At 45.0% G+C, this 15,864-nt stretch overlaps 1 protein-coding gene across 4 annotated transcripts in view; it reads left to right on the top strand.

Annotated features, from left to right (window-relative positions):
- Window positions 1-15,864, top strand: part of hnf1a (HNF1 homeobox a) — a 184,253-nt gene that overhangs the window by 141,038 nt on the left and 27,351 nt on the right. For 3 of the 4 annotated variants that reach the window (XM_059655102.1, XM_048556610.2, XM_048556609.2), the window contains one exon: window positions 12,574-12,692. The exons of the other annotated variant lie outside the window; for it this stretch is intronic. In XM_059655102.1, coding sequence (XP_059511085.1) covers window positions 12,574-12,692 — 119 coding nt within the window. The remainder of the gene's footprint in view (window positions 1-12,573; window positions 12,693-15,864) is intronic. 4 annotated transcript variants of the gene reach the window in all.

The following is a 15,864-nucleotide window of genomic DNA, read 5'->3' as shown; positions in this document are numbered from 1 at the left end:
GCTGTTGTATCCTCCCAGCCAATATTTAACACACAACCGCAAGACGTGATACCTGGCCTTATTGCATTGGTGCTCATGGGAGCTTGCTGAGTGGAAACTGGCTACCGTGGTTCAGATGTTACAGCAGTGACCTCACTTAGGAGGTATTCAGTGGCCAGAGGTCATAAAAGACTGTGTGTAAACACAATTCACTTTGATTCGAGCCATTTCTAACAATCCCCATCTCCAAAAAACTAGAAGTGACATGGTGTTTACAAGCTGCAGAAACTTGGATCTGCTTAAGGGCAAGCCACCAGACCACACTGTTCTCAGTATGGAGGCTAATCTGATAAAGAATAATGAAGCTTTGTAATTATTCATTAAAGCTTGCTGCATTTGTCTTGAAACATATTTAAATACCTAGGAATGCACTTATGACAAACTGTTCCTTTCACTGAACATGCGATTAAGAAGGGGTTCACAAAGAGGGACTTTCAGCCAGTGGGTACAATGCAGAATGCATTTTGTCGCTTGGTAATTATTAATGGTTTCCCTTCTTTAATAAGAAACATTCATTGCTTATTTCAGGGGAACAATGTATCGCTCCTCCTTGTAAAAACCCTCCTCTATAATTTATCCTAATTTGATAAGCTACTTGGGAAATGAAACACTTTCACACAAACATTAATGGTAAGAGTGCTAATAGTTTTACTGTGTATTAATGCTTGCCACATGAAATGCAAATAAGTAATTTACAATTAATTTACATGCACTTAGAAAGGCAATCGAGGTGCCAATAAATTAGAGTAGTATTTCTGTACATCTTGGACCCCTGTGGGCCCACCTCTCAATATTACAATAAATGCTTTAGTACATCTAGCTATTTTCATGCATTCATTCAATTAGCCTTCAGGCCTACCAACTAATTTCAGGTGTAGTTTCACTGCAAAATAGTTAAATTTTTAAAGCAATGTTGTCAACTTTGCTCAGTAAACAAAGCCTAGGATTTCAGAGATGGTAGGAATTGCAGATGCTGGAGGACCTGAGATAACAATGTGTAGAGCTGGATGAACACAGAAGGCCAAGCAGCATCGGAGGAGCAAGAAGGCTGACATTTTGGGCCTAGACCTTTCTTCAGAAGTGGAGGAGGGTAAGGGGATTCTGAAATAAATAGGGAGAGAGGAGGATGCAGATAGAAGATGGATAGAGAAGAAGATAGGCGGAGAGGTGACAGACAGATCAAAGAGGCGGGAATGGAGCCAGTAAAGGTGAGTGTAGGTGGGCAGTTAGGGAGGGGATAGGTCAGTCCAGGGAGGACGGACAGGTCAAGGGGCCGGGATGAGGTTAGTATGGAGGAGATGGGGATGGGACTTGAGGTGGGAGGAGGGGATAGGTCGGAGGAAGGACAGGTTAGGGAGGGGGGGATGAGCTGGGCTGGTTTTGGGATGCGGTAGAGGGAGGGGAGATTTTGAAGCTTGTGAAATCCACATGGATACAATTGGGCTGCAGGGTTCCCAAGCGGAATATGAGTTGCTGTTCCTGCAACCTTCGGGTGGCATCATTGTGGCACTGCAGGAGCCCCAGGATGGACATGTCATCCAAGGAGTGGGAGGGGCAGTGGAAATGGTTCGCTACCGGGAAGTGCAGTTGCTTAGTGCAAAACGAGCGTAGGTGTTACACAAAGCGGTCCCCAAGCCTCCGCTTGGTTTCCCTGATGTGGAGGAAGCCACATCGGGTACAGCGAATACAGTATACCGTATTAGCAGATGTGCAGGTGAACATCTGCTTGATGTGGAAAGTCTTCTTGGGGCCTGGGATGGGGGTGAGGGAGGAGGTGTAGCGGCAGGTGTAGCACTTTCTGCGGTTGTAGGGAAAAGTGCCGGGTGTGGTGGGGCTGGAGGGGAGCATGGAGCGGACAAGGGAGTCACGGAGAGAGTGGTCCCTCTGGAAAGTAAACAAGGGTTGCGGGGGGATAAATGCCTTTGGTGGTGGGGTCGGATTGCAGATGGTGTAAGTGTCGGATGATGATGCATTGGATCGGGAGGTTGGTGGGGTGGTTCGTGAGGATGAGGGAGATTCTGTTTTGGTTGTTATTGCGGGTGGGGGTGTGAGGGGTGAGTTGCTGGAAATGCAGGAGACACGGTCGAGGGCGTTCTCGACCACTGCAGGGGGGATGTTGCAGTCCTTCTGCCTCCAAGTTTGCTATCTCCAGGAGCAAAACATTTCACCCTATGCTTCCACTTACATAGACCGAGGAGGTTCTGATTGTAGTAGACTCTGGTATTAGAGCACGAAGCTGTTCTGGGAATACCTCAGTCTGATCTGAATTGGGGCTGTATGGATTTTCCTAGAAACATTGTTCGGTGCATTCTGCTGTCAACTTAAACAGAAGGATTTAAAACACACTACCTTCTTACGACTGTACAGGGTAACGGTTTGAAGCTGTAAATGTTCAGTGTCTTCTTTGTCCAAATTTAGAAACTACTGACACTGTCCCCAAGTGTGATAGGTTATCTCCCAGCAGCTGCCAGGCTGCTGCAGAAACTTGTCACATCAGGGCTAGAGTGGATCCTTTGATCAAAGGCATTCAAGGGACCAGATGTTGGGGTGTGAGGGGCTGGTGCTTCTTCAGAGCCACTGCTCTTCCTTTCCAGAAGTGTTCTGGAGAGGTGGGGGCTAGGGGAGAGGCAGCTTAGCCTGAGGAGCTGGGGTAGCCAGGCTTATCATTTCTGGCTCTTGATTTTGTAATTACGTCTAACTAATTGGTACAATTTGTGCTGTTAGGCAATAAAATCCATCTTATTATACAAGTGCCTCTTCCCATTAAGACTTAATTTTGATCTATCCTGTACCAAAGCTAAGTGACAAACAGGTGGATTAGAAAGTGTACGTATTATGAATGGAGATCATTTGGAGGGCTCTTGTCGTGCAGAGGTAGTGTCCCTACCTCAAGTCCCTCTTACTCCAGAGGTGTGTCATAACATCTCTTAACACATTGATTGGAAAATATCTACAAGACTAGTTGGGCTGACATATGGTATTTGCTCAGATAAGTGTAGGCACTGGTAGTGCACCTCCCGCCTAGGAGGCCCAGGTTCAAGTCCTACCTGATCCAGCAGAATGCTATGTCAGAGTGGTTGGACTGATGGGTCTGTTTCCATGCTGTATGACTCTATGAACAGATTCTTGGCATCATCGTACCCCAGCCTCCAGCCACCATCGATTGGTGCAGGTTATAGCTCCGAAATCTGGCACTCTCTGCACTGACCCTCGCAGTAAGGTTTCAGTTCTACTTTTCCCCAGTCTGCATTCATTTATTTAAGTGAAGTATTTTCCTCTGGAATAAAGCAGGTCGTACTTGGAGATTTATTGAGTTGCTGACATCTGGGTGTGCGAGGCGTTACAATATTAAACACTTCAACCTCAGACAGGAACAAATGCTTTATATAAATTCCCATGCTGACCCTTTCACATAACCTCCCAGGGTGCTGCACATTCCCCAGTGTGTCAATGGTCCAGAACTGAAGCTGCTGGATTATGGAGATATAACCTATATTGCAAAACACAACACCATCTCTCTGTTAGGTTATTTGTAGAGTTCTTTCTGTGGCTATTGTTGTCAGACCATTTACAGATTTGACTCTGGGCTTAAATTCCTTATTTCCAGTTTGTCACTTGAGCAGATGCATATACAGGTCAGTGCCTGCGCACCATTGACCCATTGAGAAACAGCTTGTTAAATAACAGATGAATGCAGAGCTTTTGTGAGGAGGCTTATGGCATGAAAATGTATTCAAAAGCAAGATTACATACATTGTATTTTCAGCCAAGTTATGCAAACAGACAAAAATGAATAAGAGAATTGAGCTAAATTGCACTGGGAGGTGAGGGAGTAATGTGCTAATTGCTTGGAAGCACTGAATGTAAGCCTTGCTAACAGGGGAGATGGAGTCAAAGCTTCTTGGCAACAGGACTAAAACACAAGCAGACCCAACTTTAGAAAGAGAACAACAATTTACACACCATGTGAAGGGCTTGCAGTGTTCTGGTTCCACAGGAGCTGAAATGAAGAAAACCAAAAATCATTACCAGCAATTGCCGGTCTGAATAAACAGGAGCAGTGGTTATAGTCTAAAATTATTGGACACGTATTTGGGTAAGTACATGAATAGGAAAGATTTGAAGGCATATGGGCTGGGAGCAGGCAAGTGGGACAAGTTCACTTTGGAATTATGTTCGGCACAGACTGGTTGGACTGAAGGGTCTGTTTCCATGCTGTATGTCTCAATGATGTAGAATGGTTATACATGATTCAGCCCATCATGCCCACTCCACTGTCTGCAAAACCAACTCAACCAGCCCCACTCCCCCACTCTTTCCCCAGTGCATTGCACATACTGTTCCCTTTTGAAAACTATGATTGGGCCTGGCTCCTCCATATTCCTGTATGTCCCAGATCCTTACCACCTTCTGCAGAAAAAGAATCGTTTTCTATTTCTGTTGGTTCTTTGCCAATGACCTTTTATTGCTGTGCTCTGATTGTCAACCCTTCAGTAAATGGGAACAGATTCTTTCAATCCACTCTGTCTAGACCTGTCATGATTTTGAGCACTTCCATTGTGTCTTCTCTAATGAGAGCAACCCCTGGCTGAAGTACAATCCGACCCCACCACCCAAGCTATTTTTCCATCCCCACCCTTGTCTGCCTTCCGGAGAGATCCGCAACTCCCTTGTCCGCTCCATACTCCCCTCCAACCCCACCACACCTGGCATCTTCCCCTGCAACCACAGGAAGTGCTACACCTGCCCCCACACCTCCTCCCTCACCCCTATCCCAGGCCCCAAGATGACCTTCCATATCAAGCAGATGTTCACCTGCATATCTGCCAATGTGGTATATTGTATCCATTGCACCCGGTGTGGCTTCCTCTACATTGGGGAAACCAATCGGAGGCTCGGGGACCGCTTTGCAGAACACCTACGCTCGGTTCGCATTAAACAACTGCACCTCCCAGTGGCGAACCATTTTAACTCCTCCTCCCATTCCTCAGATGACATGTCCATCATGGGCCTCCTGCAGTGCCACAATGATGCCACCCGAAGGTTGCAGGAACAGCAACTCATATTCCTCTTGGGAACCCTGCAGCCCAATGGTATCAATGTGGACTTCACCAGCTTCAAAATCTCCCCTTCCCCCACTGCATCCCAAAACCAGCCCAGCTCGTCCCCTACCCCCACTGCATCCCAAATCCAGCCCAGCCTGTCTCTGCCTCCCTAACCTGTTCTTCCTCTCACCCATCCCTTCCTCCCACCTCAAGCCGCACCTCCATTTCCTACCTACCACCTCATCCCGCCTCCTTGACCTGTCCATCTTCCCTGGACTGACCTATCCCCTCCCTACCTCCTCACCTATACTCTCCTCTCTACCTGTCTTGTTTTCTCTCCATCTTCGGTCCGCCTCCTCCTCTCTCCCTAGTTATTCCAGCTCCCTCTCCCCATCCCCCTCTCTGATGAAGGGTCTAGGCCCGAAACGTCAGCTTTTGTGCTCCTGAGATGCTGCTGGCCCTGCTGTGTTCATGCAGCTCCTCACTTTGTTATCTTGGATTCTCCAGCATCTGCAGTTCCCATTATCACATCCTGAGGAATGTTCAGAATCAAATATTATACACTAGCTGAGGCTAGTGTTTTATGAAAATTCACCAGATCTCTGTGTTTTTTGTACTCTGGGCCTTCAGTGATAAAGCCCACGACACATTAAGCTTTCTATCTTAGAAAAGAAATTTCTCATGCTGTCAAATATTTGTGTACAAAAGAGGGAATGTTAGTTAGTTTTTGTCCTGGACTGATGACAGGAGGAAGAGAGGGAACACTTCCAGGTAGGAAGTCTTTTCCTCGAGGAATGTTTTACTGGAAAATTGATTAGGGACAGTCAGCATTGTTTTGTGTGAGAAAAATTGTGTCTGACAGACTTAATTGGTTTTTTTGAGGAAGTTATCAAAAATATTGATGATTGCAGAGCAGTAGATGTTGTTTATTTGCATTTTAGTAAAGCCTTGGACAAAGTTCCACATGGTAGACTAATTAGTAAAGTTACATAGAACATAGAACATTACAGCACAGTACAGGCCCTTCGGCCTTGGATGTTGTGCCGACCTGTCACACCAGTCTGAAGCCCATCTAACCTACACTATTCCATGTACATCCATACGCTTTCCCAATGACGACTTAAATGTACCTAAAGTTGGCGAATCCACTACCGTTGCAGGCAAAGCTTTCCATTCCCTTACTACTCTCTGAGTAAAGAACCTACCTCTGACATCTGTCCTATATCTTTCACCCCTCAAGTTAAAGCTATGCCCCCTCGTGCTCGCTGTCACCATCCTAGGAAAAAGGCTCTTCCTATCCACCCTATCTAATCCTCTGATTATTTTATATGTTTCAATTAAGTCACCTCTCAACCTTCTCTCTAACGAAAACAGCCTCAAGTCCCTCAGCCTTTCCTCGTAAGACCTTCCCTCCAGACCAGGCAACATCCTCGTAAGGTCACATGGGATTCAGGGTGGGTTTGCCAATTGGACACATAATTGGCTCAATGGCAGGAGACAGAGAGTAATGGTGGACGGTTCTTTTTGGGCTGGAGGCCTGTGACCTGCAACGTTCCACAGGGATCAGTTCTGGGTCCTCGTTTGTTTGTCATTCATAATCAATGATTTGGATAAGAATGTCAAAGGCCTGGTTGATAAGTTTGCGGATGACACCAAAATTGGTGGCACAGTAGTCAGTGAAGAAGGTTTTCCAAGATTACAAAAGGATCTTAATCAATTGGGTCAATGGGCTGATAAATGGCAGATGGAGTTCAATCTGGATAAATGTGAGGTATTGCATTTTGGTACAACAAACAAGGGTAAGTCTCATACAATTAATGGTAGGGCCTTGGGTAGTGTTGTAGAACAGATGGACCTAGGGGTGCAGGTACATAATTCATTGAAGTTTGAGTCACACATAGACAAGGTGGTTGAAAAGGTGCTTGGCACATTTGCCTTCATTGCTCAGTCCTTTGGATGTAGGAGGTGGGAAGCCATGTCAAGATTGCATAGGATATAGATGAGGCCTCTTCTGGAGTACTGTGTCCAGTTCTGGCGCCCAGTTATTGGAAGGATATTATCAAGCTGGAGAGAGTTTAGAAGAGATTTACCAGGATGCTGCCAGGTATAGTTATAAGAAATAAGTATAAAGAAAAGTTGGACAGGCTGAGACTTTTTTCACTGGCGCGTAGGAGGTTGAGACGCGACCTTGTAGAAGTTTATAACATAATGAGACATAGAGACAGAGTTAGTGGCAGTTGTCTTTTCCCTGGGATGGGGATTTCAAGACTAGGGGGCACATTTTTAAAGGTGAGAGGAGATTTAAAGAGCACATGAAGGGCAAATATTTTACACAGTGGATGGTTTGTATATGGAATGAACTTCCTGATGAAGTGGTGGATGTGGACCCAGTTACAATGTTAAAAAACATTTGGATAAGTACATGAATAGCAAAGGTTTGGAGGGATGTAGGCAAGGAGCAGGCAGGTAGGACTAGTTTGGTTTGGGATTATGTTTGGCATAGGCTGGTTGGACCAATGGATCTATGTGCGTATTGTATGACTGTATGACTCTATATCCCCACAAGGTCTGTGAATTCCTGTACCCTCTTTAGAATGATATCTCCACTCCATATTTATCCTGCTAACGTATATGACTTCTGCTTCTCTGCATTGCATCTTATCTACTGCCTGTCTACTTATTCCACCTGCCTATCTATATCCTCTTGAAGCCTATCGCTAACTCCCTCAGTTCACAGCTTCCAAAATTTGCATCACTTACAAAGTTTGAAAGTGTGCCTTGTCTACCTGAGTCTTAATCAGGAATGTACCTCCAAAATACAAATAGCACTGGTCCTAATATTGACTTTGGAGAGCCCCCCACTGTAATTCTTTCTTCAATCCAAAAATCAACTGTTCACCAGTACTTTGGAGGCATGACTGGAAACAATTTCTTATGCATCTTATCACTTTCCTCTTGTTCTCCGAGCTTCAATATTGCTGGTCTGTGTAGGATTTTATCTAACAACTTCTTGAAATCCATTTGCATCACAGCATCGAAATTACCCTCAATCATCTTTGTTGCATTAAAAAAAATTCAATCAAGATAGTTAAATACAATTTGCCTTTAGCAAATCCGTAGTTGTCTGAGCAACTGTTAATTTTGTCTCAGATTATCATCCTTAAAAGCCTTTGCACCGCTGAGGTTAAACTCGCTGGCCTCAGTGTTGTTTTAAAGGGATTAGTCTTCTCTTTAAAGGTTTAATTCTGTTCACCTACATCATTTAGTTGAATGATAATCTAGCAAATAGGTAATTTCACCCTTGAATATGTCATTTGTATTCTGTATATAGGTACTTTAGTAGCAGATTAATGGACCACACTTTCCTCTTTCGCATTGTTAATCCATTCATCTAAATGGGGAGGATTAACATTTCATTATTCTCAAACTGTGAAGAGTTGAGGCTAAAAAAAGGGTTCACAGTGAAATCAAGTTTACAAAGCCTGCAATCAATTTTGCAGAAATTAGTCTGCCTCTCAGAAATACGAAGCGTGGTTGAGCTTACCACGAATTTTCAGGAGAAAAATGCGACACTTGCTGAAACATATTTTCTCCTGATGTTGCACATTAAAAACCTTGTGACCATATTGCTTGAGTGAGAACTTTGACGGTGAGATCCAGACAGAACCGACACACATTACTCAGCTCATGTACAGAAAAGGGTGACTGCACTTCAAACAGGAGTTCAGGCTGCTTGCAAACGTCACCTAAACTGATGAAGAAACAATGCTAAATCTCCCTGACCTTGAAAAACATTGATCATCAACTTTATGATGCCCCAAAGCCACGATCTATATCTCCACGTGTTAGGGAAAAACAAGAGTTTGATCCTCGAAAGAGATATGTGTTACCCTTAATCGTATCATAGAATTCTAGTGCTAGTTCTCTGAAAGAGCAGTCTATGGAAACATAGCTGGCATATGATTGTGTTACTCAAAGACTAAACCATCCAGCATAATTCCAATGTGGTCCATTTCTCCGTATATGTATGGAAGTTTTCTCTTAAATGTGCTGAAGATTTCAGCTTCTCCCACCCTTTCACAGAGAGCGAGTTCCAGACTGTACCACCCACTGGCCCACCCAAATGTTTCTGTTCAAGTTCCCCCTCATCCTTTTGTTAAATACTTGAAATGTATAGTTAGAAAATGCTGAGCAAGCCAGGTGGCACCTGTGGAAATCGGCCGAGCTAATGTGTCAGGAAGCTCCGTTTTCCCATTCTTCCTACCACCAAGAATAATCATACATATTCCCACACTCTACTTCATCTGATGCCTTCTTTTGCACACTCTCGCTCACCCTGTCTGTAGCCCTTTGGATCTTTTGGTATTTTCTGCCTCTCTTGGCAGAATGTTCTCAGATGAGTTGCAATCTTGGCTTTAATTCCAGGTCAGGTACCCAAAGACACTTGTATGAGAAATGATTGCAATCTTCTCAGAGGCCCAAAAACCACACTTCATTGTGCCTTGTTAGCTATGCATCACTTCCTGAAGAATAATGAAGTCAGGCAAGCACGATGAAGACATAAGGACTGTTTTCCTTCACATGAGATAAGGGCCTTGTTGTCTGGTTGGTATTTATTGCCTAACCATAGCTTCCCTTGAACTCAGTAGCATGTGAGACCATTTCAGAGGGCTATTGAGAGTGAGTCAACCACATTGTTGTGTGTCTGGAGTCACATGTAGACTGGGCCAGGTGAGGATGGCAGATATCCACCCTGAAAGACAATCGTTCTTTTTCTTCACAGGCAGTAGATTCTTAACACTGGACTTTTTAAAAAAATTGATTTCACATTCCACTACCTACTGTGGTGGGATTTGAACCCCAGAATTTAACTGTGTTTCTGGGTTAATAGTCCAGTGATAATACAACTTGGCCATTGCCTCCCATTATGATACTTAATGTTGATCGAATTACTTTTAGTCTGAAAATCTAGAATTAAGGGGATTGGTCATGTTTGTGGAGTTGGGTTTGAAGATCAATGTCATATTTAGCATCAGCATCTTAATAAAAAGTCAACCATTTTGGCCTAAGATGAGAAGGAATGTCTTCGTTAAAATGGTTCGTGAATAAATTCTCCAGGCCCCAGAGTCTTGGTTTATCAGTGTATTCAAGACAGAGTTTAATTAGATTGTTAAACACTTACAGAATAAAAGGGATACAGGATCAGCACAGAAAGTTGGAGTTGAATCTTGGCACATGGTGAACAGGCTTGAAAGATCAAATGGTCTCCCTCCATCTCTTCTTCCTTGCATTCATTGAATCATAAAATCCACACAATGTGGAAGCAAGCCATTCAAGTCCACTCTGACCCTCTGAAGAGCATCCAATCCTATCCCTCGACCCTGCATTTCTAACAGTTAACTTAGCTAAGCTGTGCATCTCTGGACTGTGGGAAGAAACCCACACAGACACCGTGGGAACGTGCAAACTCCACACAGACAGTTACCCGAGGGTGGGATCGAGTCTGAGTCGCTGGTGTTGTGAGCCACCCTGTTATGTTGTTAATACTGCAAATTAGTCCATAGGTAATGGGATTTGTAGCCTGGTGATTATGGTACTGTATGAGCATCACTGAGCTGGTGAGGAGAAACTCCCCCAGGACAAGCTATGAAATTGAATTAAAAGTATGGTAAACACCACGTAAGTCGTCTTGGTTGGGTGTAGCCAATAACACTCTTGACCTCAGACCAGCCTGGGACGTGTAGTGTTACCATTATCTCAAGCAGAACTAAAATAGATACAAATCTGTTGTTGATTCTTGTGTCATATTAGCAACTGGCAACTTCATATTAAACAGCTTTTACCAGGAAGCCGCCTATCCGTTTTGAACAGCATGCCTGCCAAAATAGAAATTTTGCACGGACACATCCATGATATTACGCAGCCAATTTCAGCCCCTCCCCGTTGGTGTGCTTGAGAACCCACCAATAGCTGGAGTGCATTCAGTCAACCACAAGTTCGACCATCTAACCAGTTGCATGCGGTGTCACTGAGATATCAGTGACTCCTTGAGATCGGTCTCCTGCCCCAGAGTACTCCTGAGATGGTCTATGTAATGTATGATAGAAGAAGAGCAAGTATTTTTACCCACATCGGTTTATTTTCTGTGCCAACACCAATCTTTTCCTTTGTGGCCCCCAACATCGATGGGAAATTGTGGGAAGGGAATTGTTACATTTAAATCAGGGCCCGCTGCAGATTTTCAAAGTGATTTTGATACAGAACCCAAGAGGGAGGTTTTAAGCATGCTTTGGAGATTAATGTTGCTGCTTTGAAACAATAATTTGCTGTTAATTGTCCCTTGCTTATTACAAATAGGGACTAACTGCACATAAAACCACAAGAGAGTCACCTTCAGGATCTGCCACCGATGGGTTGGTTGTAATTTAACAAAACTGCTAAGCTGACAACTTTGTCTACGTATTTCCCACAGCAACACATGCTTGATGATCTGGACAGAAGGAGAGTTATACAAAGACTCACCACAGATAAAGTTCTGACATTGCTCTCTAAGAGCAGCACGTCCACCTTTGCTGCAGCAGACTGAGTTCTCCTCTGCGGTCAGGAAAAATCCACAATGAAAGATCATCTCAGATTCTTCCCTTCTCTCCTGTTCCCTCCCACGCTTCCCGTCCCTCCACAGCTCCCTGCCCCTTCCCAATCCCCTGCTCTCTTCTGTCTGCACCTGCTCTATCCTCTGCTGTGGCCCAATTCCTACTTCCTCTCCCCATGAACCCCTCGTGCCCATAACTGCATCCTTCATCCCCCTCCATTTCTCTTTCTCCTCCTACTCTCCCCTGGGTTTGATGCTGCAGATTACAGTGGGGGAGAGCAGGGCCTAGTTCCCAGGAGTAAACCTCCCCCCATCTGCCCATTCCACCTGCAGGCCCACCATTAGATTAAGGGGCACTGATCCGGAAAAGAGGTGATAAAGACCCAAAAGTTCCAAGTGACGTAAGTGGACTTCATTAGTGTTTACTCCCCACCCAGTCAGGCCCAGCAGTTATTCTCTCAGGGCTCACTCTTACAAAAGAAACATATTTGGGCCCTCGAGAGGCGTAGCCTGCCTCTCCTCCTTACACTCGGTCAACAGAACGTTGGCAGGAATTCACTGATAGCTGCACTATTTAGCCTGGCAGTTCTGGTCAGACAGATTGTCCATTGACTCACCTCCAGTCATACAGTCTTCACGTCTCCCTGTCCTCCCAGAGTTTCATCGCTATTAAACTAAAGAGTGTTCATTGAAAATAGTTCCCCTGAATGCCGCAATAGTTTCTCTCCAGGGAGACTAACCTTGCATATGTCTGAATTCCAGGGTCAAACTGTGGATGATTGGTGTCTTCAACAAGGAGCATCTAGAAACAGTAAAGTGCAAGAAGGCACTGTGTAAACTCAAAATGTTTGAGGGTGAGACTTATTAAAATGATTTCTTTTTCTTCTCTAAATACAGCGGTGTACAGCCACAAGCCCGAACTGTCACAGTACCACACTGGCCTCTTCCCACAGACTATGGTCTTTACAGATGCCAGCAATCTTAGCAGCTTGACCAGTCTCCCCATGGCAAAGCAGGTAATCACTGTTGCCAAGCTTCTTTCTGGTAATGAACATTTATTCCTCTGGGAGGGATACAACAACTAGCTTTCGAGTGCTGCAAAGTTCCCATGCTCAGGAAGGACAAAACAATGACCGGCAGTTCTCTCAAAAATGTCAAAGCACAAAAGCAGGATGCTGCAGGTTCTGAAAATCTGAAATAAAGTGGAAAAACAAACACCAGGAAATGCTCCCATTGACCTGGAACATGAAGTCAACTTCTCTCTCCACAGATGCTGCCAAACCTGATGAGTATGCTCAGCATTGTGTTTTCATTCCAGTTTATTATCCATTGTGACCTCTTTGCAATGCAGGTCACCTACTGGCCAGAGAACCCAGAAGGAAGATCAATCGGCCAGACAAAATGAAAGACCACCAATGCAGGATGCACGTTGTGGTCATTTCCAAACAATACCTAGCAAGTGTCAGAGTCTAAAGGTGGACATTGTATGCCCTCTGCCCTCCCACAAATTGAGAACATACTGGGTGGCACGGTGGCTCAATGGTTAGCACTGCTGCCTCACAGCACCAGGGATCTGAGCTCGATCCCAGCCTCAGGCGACTGTCTGTGTGGAGTTTGCACATTCTCCCCATGTCCGCGTGGGTTTCCTCTGGGTGCACCAGTTTCCTCCCACACAGTGCAAAGATGTGCAGGTTGGGTGGATTAGCCATGGGAAAGTTGTCCATAGCGCCCAGAGACGTTTGGGTTAGGCATGGAGAAGTGCAGGGAAAGGGGAGTGGGTCTGGGTGGGATGCTTTTCAGATGGGGGGTGGTGGTGTGGACTTGTTGGGCCAACTGGCCTGTTCCCACACTGTAGGGATTCTGTATACACAGTGTGACTCTGCTAAACAGATTGCAGAGTCACATCGAGAACATACTTCGAGCCATTACCTGCAAACACTCCTAGTAAATGAAAGGTTTTACTGCTAAGGGGCCTGCACATTCAGTACAAATGAGACATTACTGAGAAGCTGAATGGAACTGCAGGCAGATTTCCCAGAGGAAAGTCCATACTAAACAAGAACAAAATAAAAAAAATCAGGGAAAAATGCCGAGATTCAGTGAGTGACAAATGAGTTCAAGTCAAAAATCTCCATGAGAACAGACTCCAGTCAGCATCCCATCAATTTGCACAATGTTTAATGCTGGCATTAACTTGGTGCCAAGTGGGGAGCAGTGTGCCGACTGCTTCGGTCCTAATCAGGGTGGTACACCATCCTGCAATTTCATCCAATCAGTTACCAAGCACTTCGTTTTGTGGAATTGACACCTTTTAATTCCTCCTCATTAAATGGTGAGGATTGCTAAAGGCTTTTGCACATATTCCAACACCATACACCTCCTGACGCAATTTGCCCAACCCAATCAAACCAACGCATAATTCGCGTTTACAATATTTTCACAACTAGTAAACAAAAAGGTCTTGTTCTAAAATGGTCCAGTAGGTTTATTGTCTGGTGGCCTGGAGACTGTATGTTTGTGAAATGAAACACACGACGTAGAACTACTGTTAGAAAGATGCTACTTCCCTTTTAGCAGATACTAAACAGTAGTGTTGATTTTTCAGCAGCATTTATTTACGCCTGTAGCCTATTAAAATATCCCAATGGACAGTAATCAGGCAAAATCATTGGGAAAAACCTTTTTGAAGGATCAGTAGTCTCCCCTGCTGGCTGGGGAGGTGTGGAGGAGGTTGGGGGGGGTGGAGATGTGGACACTCACTTCCAGAGAGCCCTCAGGAGACCACACTCAGGGTGAGAGGATCTTTCAATGTGGAGGTCATGGAGACCAGCGTGCTCTCTTATGCCTTCTTAATGCTCCATTCCTCAACCAAGCACTCAGTGTCTTTGTTCGAGGGAACATCTCCCATCAGATGGAAACAAACCTACACACTTCCACCTGCTGACCAGTCAGCAGGTTCTCCTGCAGCTTGGTCAGTGGCAGTGGGTTGAGATCCTTTAGTCCCTAACTGACCATTCAACAGCCTCAATTGGCAGTAGCGGTTCCCACCTAGAACCTGACTGCAATGGGGGTGAGAAACTGATGGGATTTGGGTAGACCTCCACCTGGCTAATTCAGAGAACCCTTCCTCCAAGCTCACCACAGCTGGCAGTAGATGACTCTGACACTGAAAGAAAGAGTCAGATAGACCAAAGGTCCAGTCTTAAAGGAGGGTCTGAAGGGAGGAAACAAAGGTTCCTCCCTTCACAGTTGCTTGGAGATGCCTGAGAATTAAAGCAGCCCCTGCCAGATTCTGCAGCTCAAGGCCAGGGACAATGCATCACTCATGAGTCTTCCTCAGCTGAAGCCAGAACAAACTGAATGAGTATGAATACAAATGATTTTATTGGCACATTTATTTTAAGTGAGAAAAACAGTAAAACACAATGAAAAGCTTTTCCAATGTTGCCGTGATCTGGTGCCGTTTTGCTTTGTTTAAGAATTAGAAAGAAAAAGTAAGATACAGCTTAGAGACCATCAGTCCTGAGTCAACTCATCATCAGTGTCTGCACAACCGTCCTTCCTCTACTGCCTCGCTGCCCTCTACACCAGACCCACCGATGTTAGAGTCACGTCTCTTCCCGCTGGGCCCACCTCATCAACATTGTTGAGATGCCCTTTTGCCGCTTGCCAGCACCAGACCCAACCAACGATGAAGTCATCAATCCTCAGGTGCCATTTTTTTTTTTCTTTGCCACTGACGTTGCCTCCACTGATGTACCGGCTGCTAACCTCGATACCAGGTCCCGGTGAAGTAAATAAGGGCTGCCTTGGGTCCACGCTGGGATCCCTCACCACCAGTGCCATCCAAGCTCAGGACAGGAGGAGGAAAAGAGAAGAGGAATGAAGAGCAGTTGGAGCAGATGAGCTTTGGTTCAATAGCCCTTCTCTGCTGCCTTCTTGTTGACATCACTTGCGAACAGTGAAGCCTACAGAAGGCTCCAGTTCTGTGTCATTCAATGGAAGATCTTTCTTGAGCTCCTGCTAGTTACAACATCCTGAGGGTAGGGCAGGATCAATTGTGCAACACCCTGGTTTGTGGATCCAAAAAGAGTTTAAAGGACCTCAGCTAATTACATCAGTATGAGAATTAAATGAAATGATATATCCTATCTCTGAACACCCTTTGCTTTCACAAGCTTTAGTAAT

The sequence above is a fragment of the Stegostoma tigrinum genome, chromosome 26 (assembly GCF_030684315.1).
Source record: "Stegostoma tigrinum isolate sSteTig4 chromosome 26, sSteTig4.hap1, whole genome shotgun sequence".
Classification (NCBI taxonomy): Eukaryota; Metazoa; Chordata; class Chondrichthyes; order Orectolobiformes; family Stegostomatidae; genus Stegostoma; species Stegostoma tigrinum.
Note: the sequence above shows the minus strand (reverse complement) of the source record. Positions and strands in the feature narration are given on the sequence as shown.